This window comes from Aphis gossypii, chromosome X (assembly GCF_020184175.1).
Source record: "Aphis gossypii isolate Hap1 chromosome X, ASM2018417v2, whole genome shotgun sequence".
NCBI lineage: Eukaryota > Metazoa > Arthropoda > Insecta > Hemiptera > Aphididae > Aphis > Aphis gossypii.
The window spans coordinates 5,715,407-5,735,145 of record NC_065533.1 but is presented as its reverse complement, the minus strand read 5'-3'; the positions used below and the strand labels follow the sequence as shown (position 1 = coordinate 5,735,145).

The following is a 19,739-nucleotide window of genomic DNA, read 5'->3' as shown; positions in this document are numbered from 1 at the left end:
TGGAGGAGTTCGGTTAATAAAGTCTACTATTTTTGTAATGCTCACTATTTTCTGTTTTACAAAATTTATAATTTGTAATTTTTACTTAGAAATGTTTATCTACTTGTTTGATTTATTACCACTGAAAAAAGTTGGAAATCAATTATTACACTGTGTCGACGGGTGGCATTCCGTGAAAAATCATCACACTTTGTAAAATAAATAAATGCGTACTTGATTTTTTTCGCTTGAATTTTTTAATATAAATAATATACACTAACATTCATTTAATTTTCACACATTGTAAGGCTCATAATATGAGTCTCTTTTAAAACACTCTTTAAAAAATAACCGGATGTTTGTATTCGATTACTTTTCTCTTACATGTTTCAGCATTTTTTATTATCTATGTTATTATTGCATTTTACGGTAATTACATTTTATTAGGTATAATTACTTATTAATTTACACGGAATGTGCAAATAATTATTCGTGTAATAAAAATAATAATGAAAAATAGTTTAATATAAGTGATTTTTTAACTTATTATGTAAAACATAGTTTATTTCATATGTTTTTATTGCATTTCAAACTAATTTTTTACAGATTTGAATCGAATTTTTTTAGGTTATTTAGTGCATTTAATTTTCAGCTACTTTATTTACTTTAAATTCTGAAGCAACTAAATTAAAAAATACATAAACGCCCTAAAAAACTACTGGTTTCATCTGTCTCTAATATACGTGTTTAAAATATTATACGTAGGTGGTACCTCATAATATAATAATGTATTTATCGATAAGTGGCTGCGTTATACGTCATCAGTAATCCTAAAAGCAGTAAAATAATATACATAACGTAATAATACAATATAGAGTAAAGATGATAATATATTAATATAGAGTATTTCGGTTAGGGGCTTTTAATCATTCATTGCCTAATTCGATAATTTATGCTATATTGCGCCATAATAATACGTTTCTGTATTATAATTTATATTATAGTTTTATTTGATACTATTGGATTAATTATTAATGCTATTGATAGCTTAATCCGCCGAAAGACTTGACATTTGTGTGAAAACCATCACGGTAATTTTTTCTCAATTTTCTACCGATGACTATTATAATATATTCTATCTAGATTTTTTTTTATGGTATTAATCTTCTACTTTCCGACTATCGTACCCTACCTTTTTTTGTTGCACTCGGATCGCGGAGTAATAGGTATCACTAATAGGTACCTATCTATTTAATATATTAAGTACTTGATGCGCCAACGTTCCTCGAGGCCCCGCCTCACCTATGAGAACTAGTGGCTAATGGCTATATAGTCGATAATTATATTGGGAATTTATTCTTAATTAATATTAAACGAGTTTCATATTATCGAAATAGCAGATGGCTGGGTGGGTATTGAAAATACTTCTTGTGAAGTTTACACGATGCCTTTTCGTGGATGTAAAAGGTTCATGGCTCTAGTTACACCTATTGACCAAAAATAGCACTGTAGATAACTCTTAGTTTGGGATTTGATCTGTTTGTACGGAGTAGTTTACACGTATGCTCGTATTTATTCCATTATACACGACGTGACCCTGTTCAAACAATGTTGCATTTGGCTTGTCATTACTGCAAAAAATAATGTTGGGCAGTTAATAATATTATTCGTGATACATTGTGCATAAATGACAATACTTCGGTACCTTAGAATATTTAAAAACATTAAACTGTCGTAAATTCAAATGGTTATGTGTTGTATTATTGACAAATTATTTAGATTTACTATGCATATCCATAAAAATGGCGTAGGTACATACATAATTAATTTTATTTTGAGGGCTTGTTTTTACCTATTATTATTTCATTTTTGGTTTTGATAAAAAAATAATTTTACACGTCAACAGTGGCTTTTACAACAGCAATTGAAATGTGTTATGACTTATAATTTTTGTGTACCACGCATTATGTTATAGCAGTGAAATAATAAATATGTGTCGTAAAATGACGGGGCAAGATTAAAGTATCATAACGTTAATAATATTGTAACTACATTTAGTTCAAATTGAGTTAACATTTACATAATATGTAATACCTAAGCTATATCTATATAATACAGTTAAACTTTTGCGAGAATTCATTTCAATGAAGCGAAAATAAAATTAATAAACTATATATTTTTACTTAGTAGTCATTTAAATATGAATCTCTAAAACTACTCAATACTTATAATATTACTTAAGTAAATATTAGAGTATAAAATATACTTATGTTATTTGTTATTTATTACTTTATTAAAAATATATACTGAGTGATTAATTTATCGAAAACACTCATTATTTAAAAATCCTTTTTTATGTTTATGTACCCATTTTGTGACGACGCTATTTAACTTTATTTCAATTTTTTTTCATAGAATTGTTTCAAATACCTTCTTAAGTGTCACTGCACCGCCTGATTTTGATTTTAAAGGGTTAAAATCTGTTAAAAAAATTAAAATAAAATAAGTCAGGTTTTTATACCAATTATATTATAAAAACCACGAAATGACACATAATTGTATCTTATCCACTGTAGTAAAAAAAAAATTGATATAACTTTGAAACTTAAAGGTTAGAAATTGTAAACTTCACCATAGGTGGATTTCCTACCTGATAATATACTGCTCACATAATCATAAGAGTCTCCCGGGTAACGCCAAGCGGAATGACTATAATATAACCTGACTAACTCACTGACTGATAAACGTAGAGCCTGAACAATGATAGATCAAGACTTGCAATTTACACGATTTATTCGTACCACAAATTTAATGTACAATAAGAAAGCATTTTAAAGTGGTGCTGTACAATTTTTTTAGATTTAAATTAATGGTCAATGAAAATATCTAAGTTTTATACACCGTTAAACCAAATATTCAATAACAAATTAATCAAAGTTCGAATCATATGATAGAATTGGCATTTTTAACGGGCAACTAAGTGCACTGGGTCAGCTAGTATATTTATATTTTTGAAAACGTTATTTTTCACTTAATTTTCAGTTGAAATTAAAACAACATTTGAATAAATATTATATTTTTAATCGTTATAATATTTTAAAGGTTGTACTTTTTTACATATGTTGTCATGCATTTTTAATTTCATAAATATTTAATATTATAATATTTTTCGGAGTGTTTCAGTACTTGAAAATTGGAATTTGGACGAGTAGTTTATGGTCTGCATAGTATAAACTGAGTCCCAATATTAACTTTTTATGACCAATTGAATCCCGAGTTGTTTTAGCGTATATACAAATTGAGACGTACATGAAGTACGTCAAATTGAGTCCCTTGAAATGTTATAGGTATAATACTAATTGAGTCTATGTTTTAATACTAGCTGATACCACCGAGAACGGTCAAACTTTAAAAAAAAGCATTTTCCTTCCCATTTTTACAGACTTAGGAGTTAGTGCTGTATTGATAAAAATATAATATTTTTTATGATGGTATAAATTATTGTGATAAACATTGTATAATATATTCAAATCGAGTTATTTTGTTTGATTGCGTAAAAAATAATTTGAGAGATATCACATAGTCATCTTCATGCCCATACGTATATGTTAGACACAGACGGAGCAGCTTTTTCACGCGCAACGTTAGCTGTGCGGAAAAAGTGTGACAATAACATATTATATTTTAATGCTGCGCTGTATAATTTCCGCTGTGTCTGGACGGTTGATTGTATATTTTACTCGAAATAATCCTCGAACTCAATTAGTATATGTTTCGTGTGTATCCAGGACTCAATTAGTATAATATTTTTTCCGTTCAGGCGACTCAATTAGCATACAGCTAATTATGTGTTAAGTATAAAAGTAAAGTATAGAGCTGTTCAGTAGGTGAGCGGATTGAACAGGTATGGTGATACCACGAAAATAATCTTCTACTACCTAGACCTTAAATACTTATAAGTTATAACTTTACTCGTCCGATAATCAATTTTTTTGTAACGAAACATTCCGAAAAATATTCTATCTTAGAATATGAAATAAAAAATGTATATTATCGCTCTAGAAATTAATTATAATGATAAAAATATTATTTTATTTCAACTGAAAATCATGAAAAAAAATATATTTTAAAAAACATTTATAGATTTTGAAATAATGAGTATTGTTGTTAAATAAAAAAATCACCTTGTATACTCAAACAATTTACTTAATATGACTTTGATTAAAATAGTATATACCTACTCTTTGTTTCGAGTCACATTTAGTTTTAATATTTAATTTTGTGCCCCTTATTATATGTAGTGTATTTATAAACTTAATACCTTATTTTGTTCTTTTGTATAATCATAAATTTTAAAATGAGTCATTATAATATAATAAATTAATTACTAATTATTCGTAATTTTTTATGTTAGATTGTTAAATTCTTTTTTTAAGTTACCAGCTTTATCTAGAAAGTTTTGTCGCTTTGCATCCTAAAATTATAACTAAGTTTATTTTATTATTATTTTAATAATTTTATTTATAATTTATATAAGTAAAATGTATATAATAAAAAGTAATAAGCCAATAACCACTTAGTAAATTTGAACTCAAACGTTTAACTTTAAAATATTACTAAGTTAAAAAAAATGTATAGTGCCATATTCTATTAATATCAAAAACATTTATTATAATATATTATAAACTATATAGTGTATGTTCAGCAAATACTTTTACTATTTTTAGTTAACATAATACTTAAAAAAAAATGTAAATAAATTAAAAGGACACAATTAATTATTTTAATGGGAAATTTTTAGGTTAGCTAAACTAAGTATACTATATGTTATTTTAAATTTAAAACTTACTACATAATTTTATTTGAATAAATCTTTCTAAATTAATACAATTTATTTATTTTCAAACACTTACAACAATTTTTTCTTACATAATTTCACTTAATTGCAGTTATTCTAAAAATCAAAAATATATTCGTAATATATTTTAATAAAATAATCTATAACATTGTATGCTATTATGTAAGCTCTATTTTTTTATTTTTTTTTTAGACCTTGGCATTTTTTTTTTTTAGTTCAAGCTATAATTGGCACTTTGTTCCGTCTAGATGCACCAATGAGCATCATTGAAATTAATTAAAATAAGATAGTCTTGTTATTTATTAGGTACCTATGTAAGTATAAACTAGATTGTATACTAGTCAGGATATCGACCACAATGTAGCCTCTTAATAAATACATTTTAATATTTAATAAAATATAAATTAAATACTATTATTTTATTTCCTTTTTTTAAAGTTTTTCTATTACTTTTTAACACAATTTACTAAAGTTTTACATTTTAATAGAACTTTTGTTCTTGCGTACATACTAAATATATTATATAATCTTAAAATCATTAGTTTTTTTTTTAATATTTTATAATTTTAGCTACCTATTCAGATTTTAACACGTACAATGAAGTTTTATAACTTTTTTAAAATATATTATACACCTACGTTTGAAGATATTTTATGATTATTATAAATTTCACATTCTGTTATTTGAGAGTATAACGATACAATACGAAGGAATTACATGGTTTTAATTTTTTTCTTATGATCATAATTATTATAATATCTAAGTGTACTTTTAAATTAATTAAAAAAATTTTCTCGAAATTATTGATTCAGTATAATAAACGTATCATATTGCGCTAATTTTTATTTATTTTTATTTATTTATTTATTTATTTTTGTAGGGTGGCCGAGACCTCGATTGACGTGGTACCACGAAAATACAGTATTGCAGTCTGCGTATCAACTAGTAAATGACGATGACCACAGTCGCGGGTACCGCAGAAAGCCGAACAACAGTGTCACCTCGGCCGGTGTTACTGTTAACCGTTTGGTATTGACTAACTTAACCAGGTGGCATCCGATAATGAGCCAGCGACAACAAACATTGGGCACGACTCGATTGACTTGTCAGGCGAGCAACAGCATTCTACATCCCGTGTCCGGTGGGGTTTCCCGTCCTCCGGCGATCGCTGTAAATTTGCCGCCGCCAGCCACTACCGAACACACGTTTATCCGTCTGAACCGTAAGTAAATCAAAAACGACGATAGTAATATCGTTATATGTGTGCATTGCATTTTCCTGGCCCGTTGAACCTGTGTCGCGTAACCGTATAGGCCAACCAATGTTATCCGCTTATCGCATATATATATATATAGTTCTGCAGGTAACTGTTTGCCAAAAGCACAGGAAGTTTAATGTTGTACTAGACTATGCAGTATCTAAACCTTTGTACATCAACAAATGTATCCTTTGAAGACATTTGAAGTTCACTATATATATATATTTACTCGGTTTTTATTAGTTAGGTATATTATAAATATTATAATACCGACGGCGGCTGAAAAATAATTTACGTTATTGTAACGCCGTTAAATAATAGATAACTACTGTTATTTAAATTATAATTATTGTATGCTATATTTCAGGCACAAATATATTTTTATAAAGCGGGTAAAATGCATTGCACTTATCGACTAAACGTGTACATTTAACAAGCGTTTAATGCGATTAAAAATAATTAGTTAAATATAAATGAACACAATTGTAATAATATATAACAATATCAGACATCTCTAGAAATATGATTCTAAACACGGACATTATCATTATACAGTTGAACAATAGCGAAGACAATATCTGCAGCACCCACTAACTATTAGGTATACCTACGTTATGATGATATATAAATAACATTCAACAATTAAACAGAAACTATGGCTACAGTTGCGCTTGATAGGTAATAGTTTTGGGGTATAGTAATCTGAAATACAATAGAACTGGTAGTCTTAAGACTTTCAATCGTTGTCATAAAACAAAAAAGTTATTTGTTCCATCGAAGAAAACAATTTTGTGTGATAGACTCGACGTCAGTAGACGCTTTTCGTCACCGTCTAATTTTCGACTATTCGTGGTCCATAGAATTACATAACAATAAGATGGTGCGATGTACAAAAAGCAACGCGCCCATGAATAAAAGGAGAGGCATATTTTAATAATATTATTGAAAAATCATTAAAAATTTTTTATGCACATATAACTGACCCGCGTATGCACGATTTTTGTGTAATATAGTTACCCAATTACAGGCCGGAACATTATTGTCATAGTCAAAGATATTCTTTGCGAATTTTACCCATATTTCTACAGAAATATCGTTTAGTGTGACATAGTCATATAAAATATATATTAATATATTATATAAAGTTGTTTAGGCTATTTAGGGTCGAAAATAAATCTGGGAAGTTAAAAAGACATTTTACCAAAGACGTATACCACGTATAAAATCAAATTGGAAGGCTGGGTAAAATGATACTACTAACTAAACACTTTTAGAACTTAAGTAAAATTTAATTTTAATCGCGTAATAATTTTATTTAAAATATTCTAAGCTCCAGAATTATAAATACAAATAAAAATTATAATTTAAATTATTAAAAATCCAATTTTCGAGAGTGAGCAATCAAAAATATGATTTTTTCATGTAAGCGAAGTGAAACTGAATATTTATTACAAGTTTTAAATGACAAACAAAAAACACGTGAGGTCATAAAAAAATAAAACAATTTAGTTATAATTATTCAATCAAATTATACATATTTTTTCGTAACATTTATTTAGAACTAAAAGTAATAAAAATAAAATAATAACTATGTGACTTCTGTCTGTATTAGTATTTCTTGTTAATAACATCAAAATAATAATTTTTATTCATTTTAAATAATATATGTTACGCCATACCTATATGAAGTACATTTTGTCCTAATTCGGCGGCAATCATACACTTTTTCCTAAAGAAAAATATTAACAACATTTATTTAAATTATACAAGTAGTTAAATAATCCGTAGGCGCTATTTTTTAATAAATTAAAACCGATAGAATTCATATCAAATTAATTTATGTTTATATTAATATTTAATTTAAAAATATCAAAACAAATTAATGATCTTATGCATTTTAAGACAAGGGGTTTAAAACATAAAATGAAAACGTCAATTAAGTTTTTTTTTTACCTTCACTTAACGTACATAAAACCTCATCATACAGTTTTACCACTTACATAACTACTCCTCCGATTCCTCCAATTTAATTTGATAGTTAGACAATCATTAAATTATCATATACTATCTGCATATACATACACGTGTTATATTATTATAATTGATTTGAATTGAGACGTACATTTTCTGAACAATGTGTTATCGTTTCACTCTACGCCGTAGATAATCGGTATTCTTGCCAAATTATAATACTTACTATTAAATTATACCAGATGGCAATTAAAAACCACACATAGTTGAGTAAAATGTAGTTACAAGAAAAGTGAATTAGTTAATTTGGTTAACAAATATGTATAATGTGGCCAAAAATATTCTAAAATTAATACGGAAGAAAGTTTTAAAATTTGTTAAGTAAAAGAGAATCCTACATTAAGTTATCATATGATTAAAGAACAAATTAATTTGAATAAGTCTGCAAAACAATTGTTTGGTGATTAAAAAATGCTAATTTACAAGACTATATACAGTACGCCAAGAAAAGGCCTCTCCATTATAACTTAGCAAAAAAGTTTTAGATTTTATAAAAACAAATATGTTGACATTTTCTGTTATACTTTTAAAACAATATAATTTGGAACTGTACGAGTAAATTTGAATATTTTTTGTCACAAAGGAAAAACATAAATATAATGTAAAAAAAAAAATTAAACTTATATATTTAACATGTATATCTAATAGTTTATTATATTATTCTGAGTCTGTTATCATTCGGGAGTTTCTTTCTTGTGCAGTACTGTTATAAAATAATTATTAATTGAAAATAACTATATTATGAATTATAATTAGTAAAACTAAGACACTTTAAAAATTCGATTATTTTCTATTTGTATTTTTAAAACATTTTTAAAGCTTTGAAACGAAAATTTTGCTTTTTTTGTAAAATGTGAACTTAAAATATCATTTATTTATCAACAAATTAAATTAAAAAGTTGACTAAAATAATAAATATTTAATTTCAATAGTTGATCACTTTAAAATTGTAGATGATATTGCATCCTGTTTAAATATAAACTTTCATTTACTTTTACTATAGTTAAAAAAATCTTTACACTAAGTTTTAGTATATGTCGAAAATATATTATATCTAAACTTCAAAAATCAATCCTAATAAAAGAATAATTTTCAAGAGTAATATAGGTAATCACGTAGGTAAGCTATTATCGAAAGTGTTTTGTAGAGTTTGTCCTAATAATTTATAATGTCATTAGCACTCATTTACAATTAATATATTTTGAATTTTCAGAATTTAATTTTTACAGAATCTCACAACTTAGTTCTGCGAGATAAAAAAATTGTTTTAATTCATTCATTAATTCGAATTAATTTAACTAAAAAAATGTTATTCGTGTAGATGACCTGTTTTGTCATAATGTCATAATATCAAACAATACACGAAAAAACTTGGGTTTTTATATATTATCTTTATCTATGACCAACAGTTAATAAAAACGTTCATTTATATTTAAGTTACTTTAAATACTCTACTTCACTTATTTATTAAATAGGGAAAATGACTATTATACTTGAACAAAATAATACTAAGTAAGTACTAGTAAAATAGCTAGAATGAAGACTTTTTCGAGTCCCGCCATACTATTTAACTTTTTATAAAGTTCTATTCAGACGTTTTGTTGATGGTGAACAATTCACATATTATAATGTTTAACGATTTAACCATTTTTAACCTCAAATTCAAAATTTTTGAAAATATGGGAGTTGTTTACAGTTTTTTGATAAATATATTTTGTAAAGAATAGTTTTCTTGCATATCCGTCATACCTATTTGAAAAACACAACTTATTTGACAACCTATTTTTGTATCTCAATGATATTACATTACAATATTGTACATTTCATTTATAATATACACTTCTAGAGGTATATCGCTATAATATTTATTTATCATGATTTTATTTTCTAATTTTCATTCAATTAATTTCATATCCTAATACTATTTGATTTCATACATTAAGTAATTTTCATATTGAACTCAGTATTTATTACATGTTATTCAAATGTATTTACCGTTTTAGTAATGTAAATTTGAATATTTTAGCACATTCCATTTGATTAGACAATATATAACATTAATAATTATTGATTATATGCCAATGTACATTCGCCAATAAATCATATAAACAAGGAATATTATAGTTGGGTGTGCATTCCAGTGACTGATAATTTTTATTATGTATTAAAATTACATAATATTGACTTTTAATTATTTGAAAATGATAACATTTTATTGTCAAGCATGCCGATTTATTAGGTTTTTTTTTTTATAAATCAATCAACAAACTTTTATTTTCTTTCTGTTAATGAAAGTTTATTTATTTATTTTTTTAATGTCGATTTGTTATAATGTTATGTTCATAGATATAATATAACACTGTTATTTTATGACGATAAATAAACGGTAAAATAATTTATATATATATATATTAAAAAGGCCAACGAGGGATCACTTTATTTCCTCTTAATATAAATACAACTATGCTGCTCAGAATCTAAAATTTGTGAATTATTTTGTTATAGAAATTATCAAATGCCAAAATAAATACGTTCGAATTTCGACTTAATAGAACCATGTAGATATATTTAGTTTGATCACAGTATATAATACATAAAATATTATATTTATCATATATTGTATTATTGTATTGAATAGTCATCGAGATGAATACAAAAATTCTAAATTATGCGTTTAATATTAGGGAACGAAATATCGAATCCATGTAGATGCATGCGTAAACTTTCATACTTGCTGATGCGCCTCACATTTTCACCATTCCGAATGTCTTTTTTTTTAATACAAACATCAATTTTTTCATATAAAATATAAATAAATACCATACGTTTTCATTCCTTTTAGTTACAACAAGAAATACTTTTTTAAATATTTTTTTACATGGGTATATTTTATAGTTTTAAATTTTTATTATTTTGCTTATGTAAACTTCAACATATATTTTTTTTTATTAATTATTAAGCGGTAGGTAAAAATTAAATTATATTATAATAACACTGTAATATTATTTTATAATTCGTACTTATACAATACTTTTTCTCTGAATCCGAAAGTACTGATCAATGAAGTGAGTGAAGTTTATGTTGGTTTATATTATATTTTCTATATCCCACAAAATATTTAAATCAGTTTTTATGTAGAGATACGTTTAAAAATCAAATATTTTAATATACATATTATATATATTGAACTAAAAATTTCAGGGTAGTTTGAAATGTTTGAACCCTTGTAATTCAGCTTTGTTGTACAAAGTTATATAAGTTATAAACATATATATGATTCAAAAAGTAAACATAGATATACCAGAAATTTTCTTTATCTTGTGGTAAAAGATGAAAGTGTATAAAAATATTAACCATTTATGTTTTGAAAAATGTTCTATATTAACTTTTCCCTTCGTGTAGCTTTACGAGATATAAAAACACTTTATAAGTTACTGGTTTTATTAATCGTAATAGTTGAACATTTCGGCATACAATAATTTTTACAAAAAATTCTTAACATTTTTTTAATATATATTTATTTAACTATATCGATACAAAAATAAAATATTAAGTATAGGTACAATACGAAATGTGAAGTAAGAATTTAAAGTGTTTAATTTTAGAATGAACCATCATATAGCATATCCATAAATAATAACTGTTATTTTGGAGTTCTAGATATTCTAGTGACTGAAAGGTTCATATATTTATATAATTTAATAAATAATAAAAGTACATTAGTTGTGTATTTAAATACAAATTATAGCTACAGTAATTGATTTATAGTTTTATATATTACTAAATTATTAAAAGTACCAATAATTAGACCGGAAATTTTTTATAAGTACATTTAATATTATACATTATAATATCAATATCATATGGGTGAGTAAGCTATAATAATGTAGGTAAGTAACAGTTAAGTGTTAAAAAAAAAAATTTTCAAACATTATAGCTCTAACCAAATTCACATATTATATTATTATAGTATTCATACAATTTAATAAAATACTTTTTAACTGAAGAATAAAATTAAAATGTTAATTTTTAAATTAATAATAAAGTAAATAATACAATTAATGTTGAGATAGTAATATTTATATGGCATTATGGAAGTGTTGAGTCAGAGCCAGAGAGCCCCCTTTCTTTTTTTTTAAAGAAAATACTACGTACTAGTGCAGTACAATAAGTACATAATATTTTACAAAATAATGGCTGAATAAAGGTGCACTAATCATAGCATGATGTTCATTCAGATATTATAATATTAATTAACTTATTTTTTTTTTTTTTTTTAGTGATACCCACCGAAGTACAAATCATATCAATAAAAGAATACGCAAACCATTTGAAAAGTAATGAAACCCATAAGAATGAAAAAAATGAAGTTTTCCCGTCAGATGACACAGTTAGTCCCAACAAATATACAATAAGAGCCGATCGGTTGTATCAAGCCGAGTGTCGTTCGAAAGGATCTCGACCATTGGCTACAATCGAATGGTATCTATTAAAAAATAATCAACGCTTCAACATTAGTCAGTCGACAAATTTCACTCATACGTTGGATGCATCGTCCCTGATGGTCTTATTGGGAGAACAACGAAGTGGTACGTCTGCGAATTCAAAAATCACAATATCCGGAATAGTGAAAACACAACAAGTAAGTAAAATATATGTATTACTATTGCGATTATATAAGTACAATTTAACGAATTATACCCGAATGAAATGAATCATAGACTTAATCAATAACGTTTGATGTATAATATATACCTATATTTAATAATATGATAGGTATACTAAACTAAAATAGAACCATCACTACTAAATTTTTTAATGATAATTATGTCAGTGACAATACCTAAACCGCTAACACCGTTTAAAATTGAAATGTGTCACTTGTGCGAATGAATATCGTTATAGAAAGTATAAAATATGCTATACTGATAATTATACGTTGTATTTCTACAACAATTATTGAATCTAAAACATATTTTTTCACGTTCGATATTATATTTTTCACACAAAACCCATAATTATTATAATCGTCTTGGTGAAAAAATACGTCGCAAAGTATATAATACTATATTATGCAATGACAACGCTTAAATATCATATAATATGTTTTTAAAATAAAGTTAATTGTGTAATGTGTCCATTACAATAATATCATGGAATAATATTTATATTTTTTTAAATTTAATGGCAAGCCGTATTTTTTCAATAAAAATCAACTCTCCTCAAAACAACAATGTCTTGGTCAAACAAAACATAAGGCCGTATTATTTATTGTTGTTCTTTATTTTTAAAAATTGTATATTAACTTGGTCTTACTATACCGTATTTCAAAGAATTATATAATATACTAAAAGTTCTGTATAGATATTTTTATTTAGTGAATTAATGGAATATTACCTTAATATGTATTTTAACATAAAAATGTAATTTTCAAGTTTATTATAGTATAAGTTCATTATATATTTATGTAATAATAGCTTACCTATATTCATTTTTGCTAAATAATTATTGAAGATACACCTAATATATTTGAATGCATACTAAAAAAAATATGTTTAAATAAATTAAAGATGAAATACATTTATTAGATATGATAGAGCGTGGATTTTAATGCCCTGAAAACAAGAAAAATTAATTTAAAAAATACGATTTAATACACTAAAAAGTAATAATAATACTTAACAATCTTAAAAAATCTTCTTAAAAATTATTTTAATATAATGTCAAATAAAATTTATCACACCAAAATCATTTGTATTATTTAAATTTTTGTATTTGGCATTATTACCATTGTTCACAAAATCAGAACATGATATTTACAGTTCCGGTAGCAATATTTTTTATTTAAATTTTAAATTTTTTCAATAAATATAACATTATCATTTAGTTATAGTATTCCGGTAATCGACAAAAAGACTGATAAAGTGAATGATGGATTTACTTACAATTTAACAAACTGCCGTTTTTGTTATTTTTCCCATTGGTAGGTTTTAAATATATTAAATTGAAACAATTATCAATGTATGATAAAATCGATCATCAGTTGAAATGATATAGGTACAATAAAATTTGTATACTTTTTGTTATACACTTATTAAAAAATTTCAAATATGGAAATTCATTAATAATTTTTAATAATATACATACATGTAGACGTATAATCCACAGAAAATTCTACAGTTTTTGATCGAAATTGTTTTTATTATAAAATAGGTACTATATATTGCATCAATCCCTACGGCTATTCTGAATTGCCTACCCCAATGCAATAAATAGATCGTAAAACCATTGAAATATATTACTTCTAAAATAATAATTATTTTCCCATAATTATTATGGAAATTCAAGAAATTATACTATTTTTTTTTTTAATCTTATCCCAAAGTAATTTATCCTTTATCATTTTACATAGAAAAATAAAAAAAAATAGAAATGTATATAAATGTCCATGTACTATTTACAAATTAATATTATATGACATATTTTATTTTATCAATTGTTACAGAATACAGAATATTTACCCAATACAACCATTTCCATATCTAAAATTACTATTATTATTATCGTTCTATTACAAACACACAGTTCTAGCTAATGAATAATGATCAAAAACAATAGCGGACCACTATAACTCAGTTAATTCATCAATTAATGTATTTCAGCATCATCGCCGATATTTGTATTTGTTCTAAAAATTAACAGTTTGCCTCTCTGACACAATACTATGCAGTTTGACAACAATGACTATTATTTCGATTTTATTTATAAATGATAAAATATAGCTATCAATTTTCTAAAACATATTTAAAAAAATCATTTGTCATATTGAAAAAAAATATATATAACAGCATAATATACTGAACAGTGAGTACTGATATAAATAATTATTTAATAACAATTGTACCAAATGAATCGTATTACGCGTATTTGACTATAAAATGAATAACATTTGTTATTCATTAAAAACTTTATTTTATTTGAGAAATATCAAAAAGTTTATAAGTATACATCTTTATTTAACTAACAGGCATTAATTAATATTGCTCTCGTTGATACAATATAATATCAGGTAAATTGTTGATGAGTAAACTCATTATGTTTACACATCAACAGTTTTATGGTTAACCTTTACAAGTCGCTGTATAGTAATTATATACACTTGATAAAATATTTTAAATGTAACTATTAGGTAAAACACTATGAAAACAGAAACGAGATAAGTGTAAAGTGATTCAAGTTTAAGAGTAGTATTTTAAAACAATGGCAAGCCCGTATAAGTGATGGTAGTGGGACCTCTTCCCCGTGGTCCACATATGTAAAGGACCCATAGTAATGTCAACTTAAACATTTAAGTGGTAATTTTTTTTTATATATATATATAATATTACATTTTAAGACAAACTTAAGTACATATACTAAAAATTCAAGTAAATATAAAATTAATTTTTTGAAGTTATAATCTTATATTCTGCAAGAAATATTAAATTTAAATTTAAAATATTATATTTTCAAGCTTTAGGTAAGTATTTAAAATGAAAATTGAGTACGTTTTTATGTACAAATTCATTTACAAATTTTGGTGATAGTGTTTAGGTAAGTTAGGAAAAAATTAATTTTGAATATACGACTAATACGTTTTTAGAATTTTTATTTTAATTGTTAACCCTCGCCAATAGGTTTACTCGATTTCCGTTTATGGACCGGAGGTACATTAGGAAATTATGGTTAAGTTGGTAATAAAATATATAGGCCCTATAGGTCGTTGTAAATGATTTACCACATCACGGGAATTACTTTACTTCGCATTACAAAGAATAAAATGTTTTAAAACTTTTAAATTAATTTTTTAGATAGCTACTTATGAAACAACAGTTACTTATGAAATGAATCATTTTTAAATGTATAATATTCGTATATATATCATATACTTATATATTTTATAAGAAAATACATAACAGATTTGTTTAATGAATACCTTGACATTTGTATTCTAACTAATATAATTACTTATATTATACGTTAATCAAATGACGACTCACATGATTGTGTAAATATGCCACCAAATATCAATTCAACCATATTTGAATAAACATAACTGTTTATTCAGACAGATGGTATAATGCATTGGATGAGTAAATATTAATGAGTTTTTCCGTATACACATAATGTAAAATTCATTATTTTAAGTAATAAAAATATGTGAATTTATTTTATTTTAGACTGAGATATTCAAGAAGTGTTTGATTTCATAACAATGGAGTTTTATTTTATCTATAATCATTTGTTTAAGAAAAGGGATAAAAAAATCACATAGACAATATATATTAGACATTTTAAATTATGAAATGTATGTTCAGTATTACAAAATTTATAACAACTTAGTAAATCAGAAAATTGTATTTCATAATGTAATTATTTAACCATTAGGAAAAAAAAATTTTGGACACTAACAACATGTTTCATTAATGCAATAATAACCTACGTAAAATACCTAATGGTAACATATTATTTCATAATATTAATCGATGGAACAAGAATATTTATGATTTAAATTATCTTTTTTTTTTTTATTTTAAGTCGAAGTATACAATCTATATCAGATGACATATTAAGTATATATGATAAGAGACAATAGCATGAGTACACACAAAAAAAAATTAGTAAAGAAGCCGTCCAATTATGACACTTTAAAGTTGATTTTTAAAGTTTTAAATTATCTAGATGAGTTTATCTGTTAACAAATTTTCCAGACTATAAAATAATATAACTGTACTGAAAAAAGTATTTTTTCTTTAATTTTTATTCTATTATTTCTAACAGCTAAATGTGACTTAAGATGGACAATGCACATGTGTTTGTCTTATTGAGTTGTTTAATAAGTTAATATTTTCCACACTTATAAGTTGTACACACTTTCCCAATTGAGGTGCATCGATGTCATTTAGTCTTATCAGTTACAGTTGTACTTGAATTTAACACATTATTTTTGAATTAAATAAATGAATAGTTTAATTTAATTCATCATAACACTATTATTGTTTTCCAAATATATACAAACTAAAAGTAGGTTTGACTATACTACCTGAATAACATAATAAATTACTATAATATTACACCCATAAAAATTATTTAAACCAATGATAATATTTGAAATTATTAGTTCTAAGTTTTAATATAATATAATCGTTTTCGGTATATTATGATAAAACTTGAAAACATTTCGTTTTTACAATGAATATTTGAATGGAATGCTAAATTGATTTATCAAATCAACTCCATTCAACTTAGCTTTGAGTGATTATGTACTATATCATTTTAGATTTTGAATCAAACATAGCCGCAACTTAAAATAAATAATAAACTTTCTAAATTCTCTGTATTAAATAATATATTCGGCAATTTATTATCAATCATTGTTATAACTGTGACGTCGGAACAGGGATAGGTAGAGTATAGTCATTTCAAAACACAAATATGTTGTGTTGCTGTCACCGTAAACATTTACCGTCGCTGTTGTTATCAGCTCCAACTATGATCAATGATTTCAAAATATTTACGCATTTTGATATTTAGTATTATTTCTGTGAAAAATATTGCAGAAAGAGTATTCAAGAGATGCCAACGATCCTAAGAAATGTTTTGAAATAATGCTTTTTAGAAAAAAAGTGGACATAAAATTGTTGTTCATATTCGTAAACAAAAAATGTAGTTATTTAATTATAGCTAATCCGCATAACTTACATATATGTACAATATACAAAGTAGTCATACATATGAAATTGATAGACACAGCTAAACTCTAAATAGTTTATATTGTTTAATGTTTACCATACACAAGATCTAATCGCCCAACTCCCCATGACTTGTCAGTGATGATATATATTCACACGATGATGATAAAGCAATACAATGCAATACTATAGTTGCGATCGTTACACCTAAATATCATGACAATATAGACGATAATATTATATAATTGCATAAAAAGTTAAAATTGAGAAAAATAAACAGTGAAAAGTAGAAAATTATTTTCGTAGATATGTAATAATGTAATATAATTATTGTAAAAAAATAACGTGTGTTCTGTTACCTAATCAAAATGTCATGTTATTTTGTACTTTTGGGTCTCGAATTTCATAATCAGTATTCAACAAGTCATACCCAAATCATTATATTATATAAACATAAATATATTATACATATTACACATATGCTTTATATTTTATATCGTATGTTAAAATTTTATAATTATGGAATTCAATTAAAGTTAAAAAAATAAAAATAAAAATATATATACAATGTACGTGTGTATTATTTTTATCATTGACTATGCAAATAGGGGCTAACTAAAAATATAATGGATTATAATATTGTCCTTAATGTATCATATAAAATTTAAATAATGTGATAATTTTTTTTTGTATATATTATACGTATGTTATTTTTATTGTTGACTACAGAAATAGGGATGAACTAGAAAACATATGGGATATTGTGTTATTGTCTATAATTTATTGTTCCTGTATTATTATTATATTGTTGTTATTGTTATCTTTAACGTTAAAGTGTCTGCAATTCTGAAATTTAATCTTAAAAAAAGTATATTATTTTGAAAAAAATCGTTAATTTATTACTTTTACTGTTTAAAGTTTAAAACATTTCGCAATTTTTATTTTTGCTGTTTATTTTTTTGCATTTTAACTTTTAAAATTGTCATATAACTAGGTCTTTAAATTGGATAGACTTGGGTCTCAGCTAAAATTATTTTTGCATACACTAATGACATTTCTGTTTTCTTATATAACATGCGTGTATTATAGGTCTTATGTTCATTACGTTGTTCGATTGAAAAAATTAAGTTAAAAATTAGTAATAATAATTAAAAAGAACTTTTTCCTTTTTTTGAAGGGGAGCATTATAAATGTTATAGGCGTCTATACATACTAGGTATATAGGTTTGGGTTTTTCCCATTTACCCTCTTCCTCTCAATACATTAATGATGTATTGTGTGTATTCTACTGACCAAGATGTAATAACTACAGTAAGTACTTATGTTAATATTGATTATTGACAAAATAAAATATAATAATATTTATAACGATTGGGATTACGAAGTTTATTAAATAAACACGGATATAATAAATCCGGTATGGATTATGAACAAAAAGAAAATATAAAATCTATAGATGAGTGTTCGAAAGAAGTACGTGCAGGATTGCCGGATGTTGTTTAGTGGCGATCGTCACAACCGTACACTTTCAAAAATATACACATCAATGTAATACATCATCATCGCACAACTCTCAACAAAATCCACCTAGGTACACTGATATACCCATGATTTTTAATTAAATGATTAAGTGGTGTGCCTTCCTAAACAATAATGTAACTTAAGATACATGTATATTATATATATGTATGTATAATGTATATATATATTTATATTAATGTTTAGAAAGGTACAGAAGGTACTATTAATCATTTAATCAAAAATCATAAAAATATATCTTTCAAGATTATTATCCAGATAAAATACGTGTATAGTTTTGGTTTTAAGTAATTAAATGACTTTTGCCAATTATAAGTATCAAAGGGAAATATTCGTAAAAACA

General features: G+C 24.9%; 1 protein-coding gene across 1 annotated transcript in view; it reads left to right on the top strand.

Moving 5' to 3' along the window:
- LOC114126452 (uncharacterized) overlaps positions 1-19,739 on the top strand; it is a 155,283-nt gene that overhangs the window by 105,684 nt on the left and 29,860 nt on the right. The window contains 2 exon segments of the mRNA XM_050205558.1: positions 5,718-6,059; positions 12,407-12,768. Coding sequence (XP_050061515.1) covers positions 5,718-6,059; positions 12,407-12,768 — 704 coding nt within the window.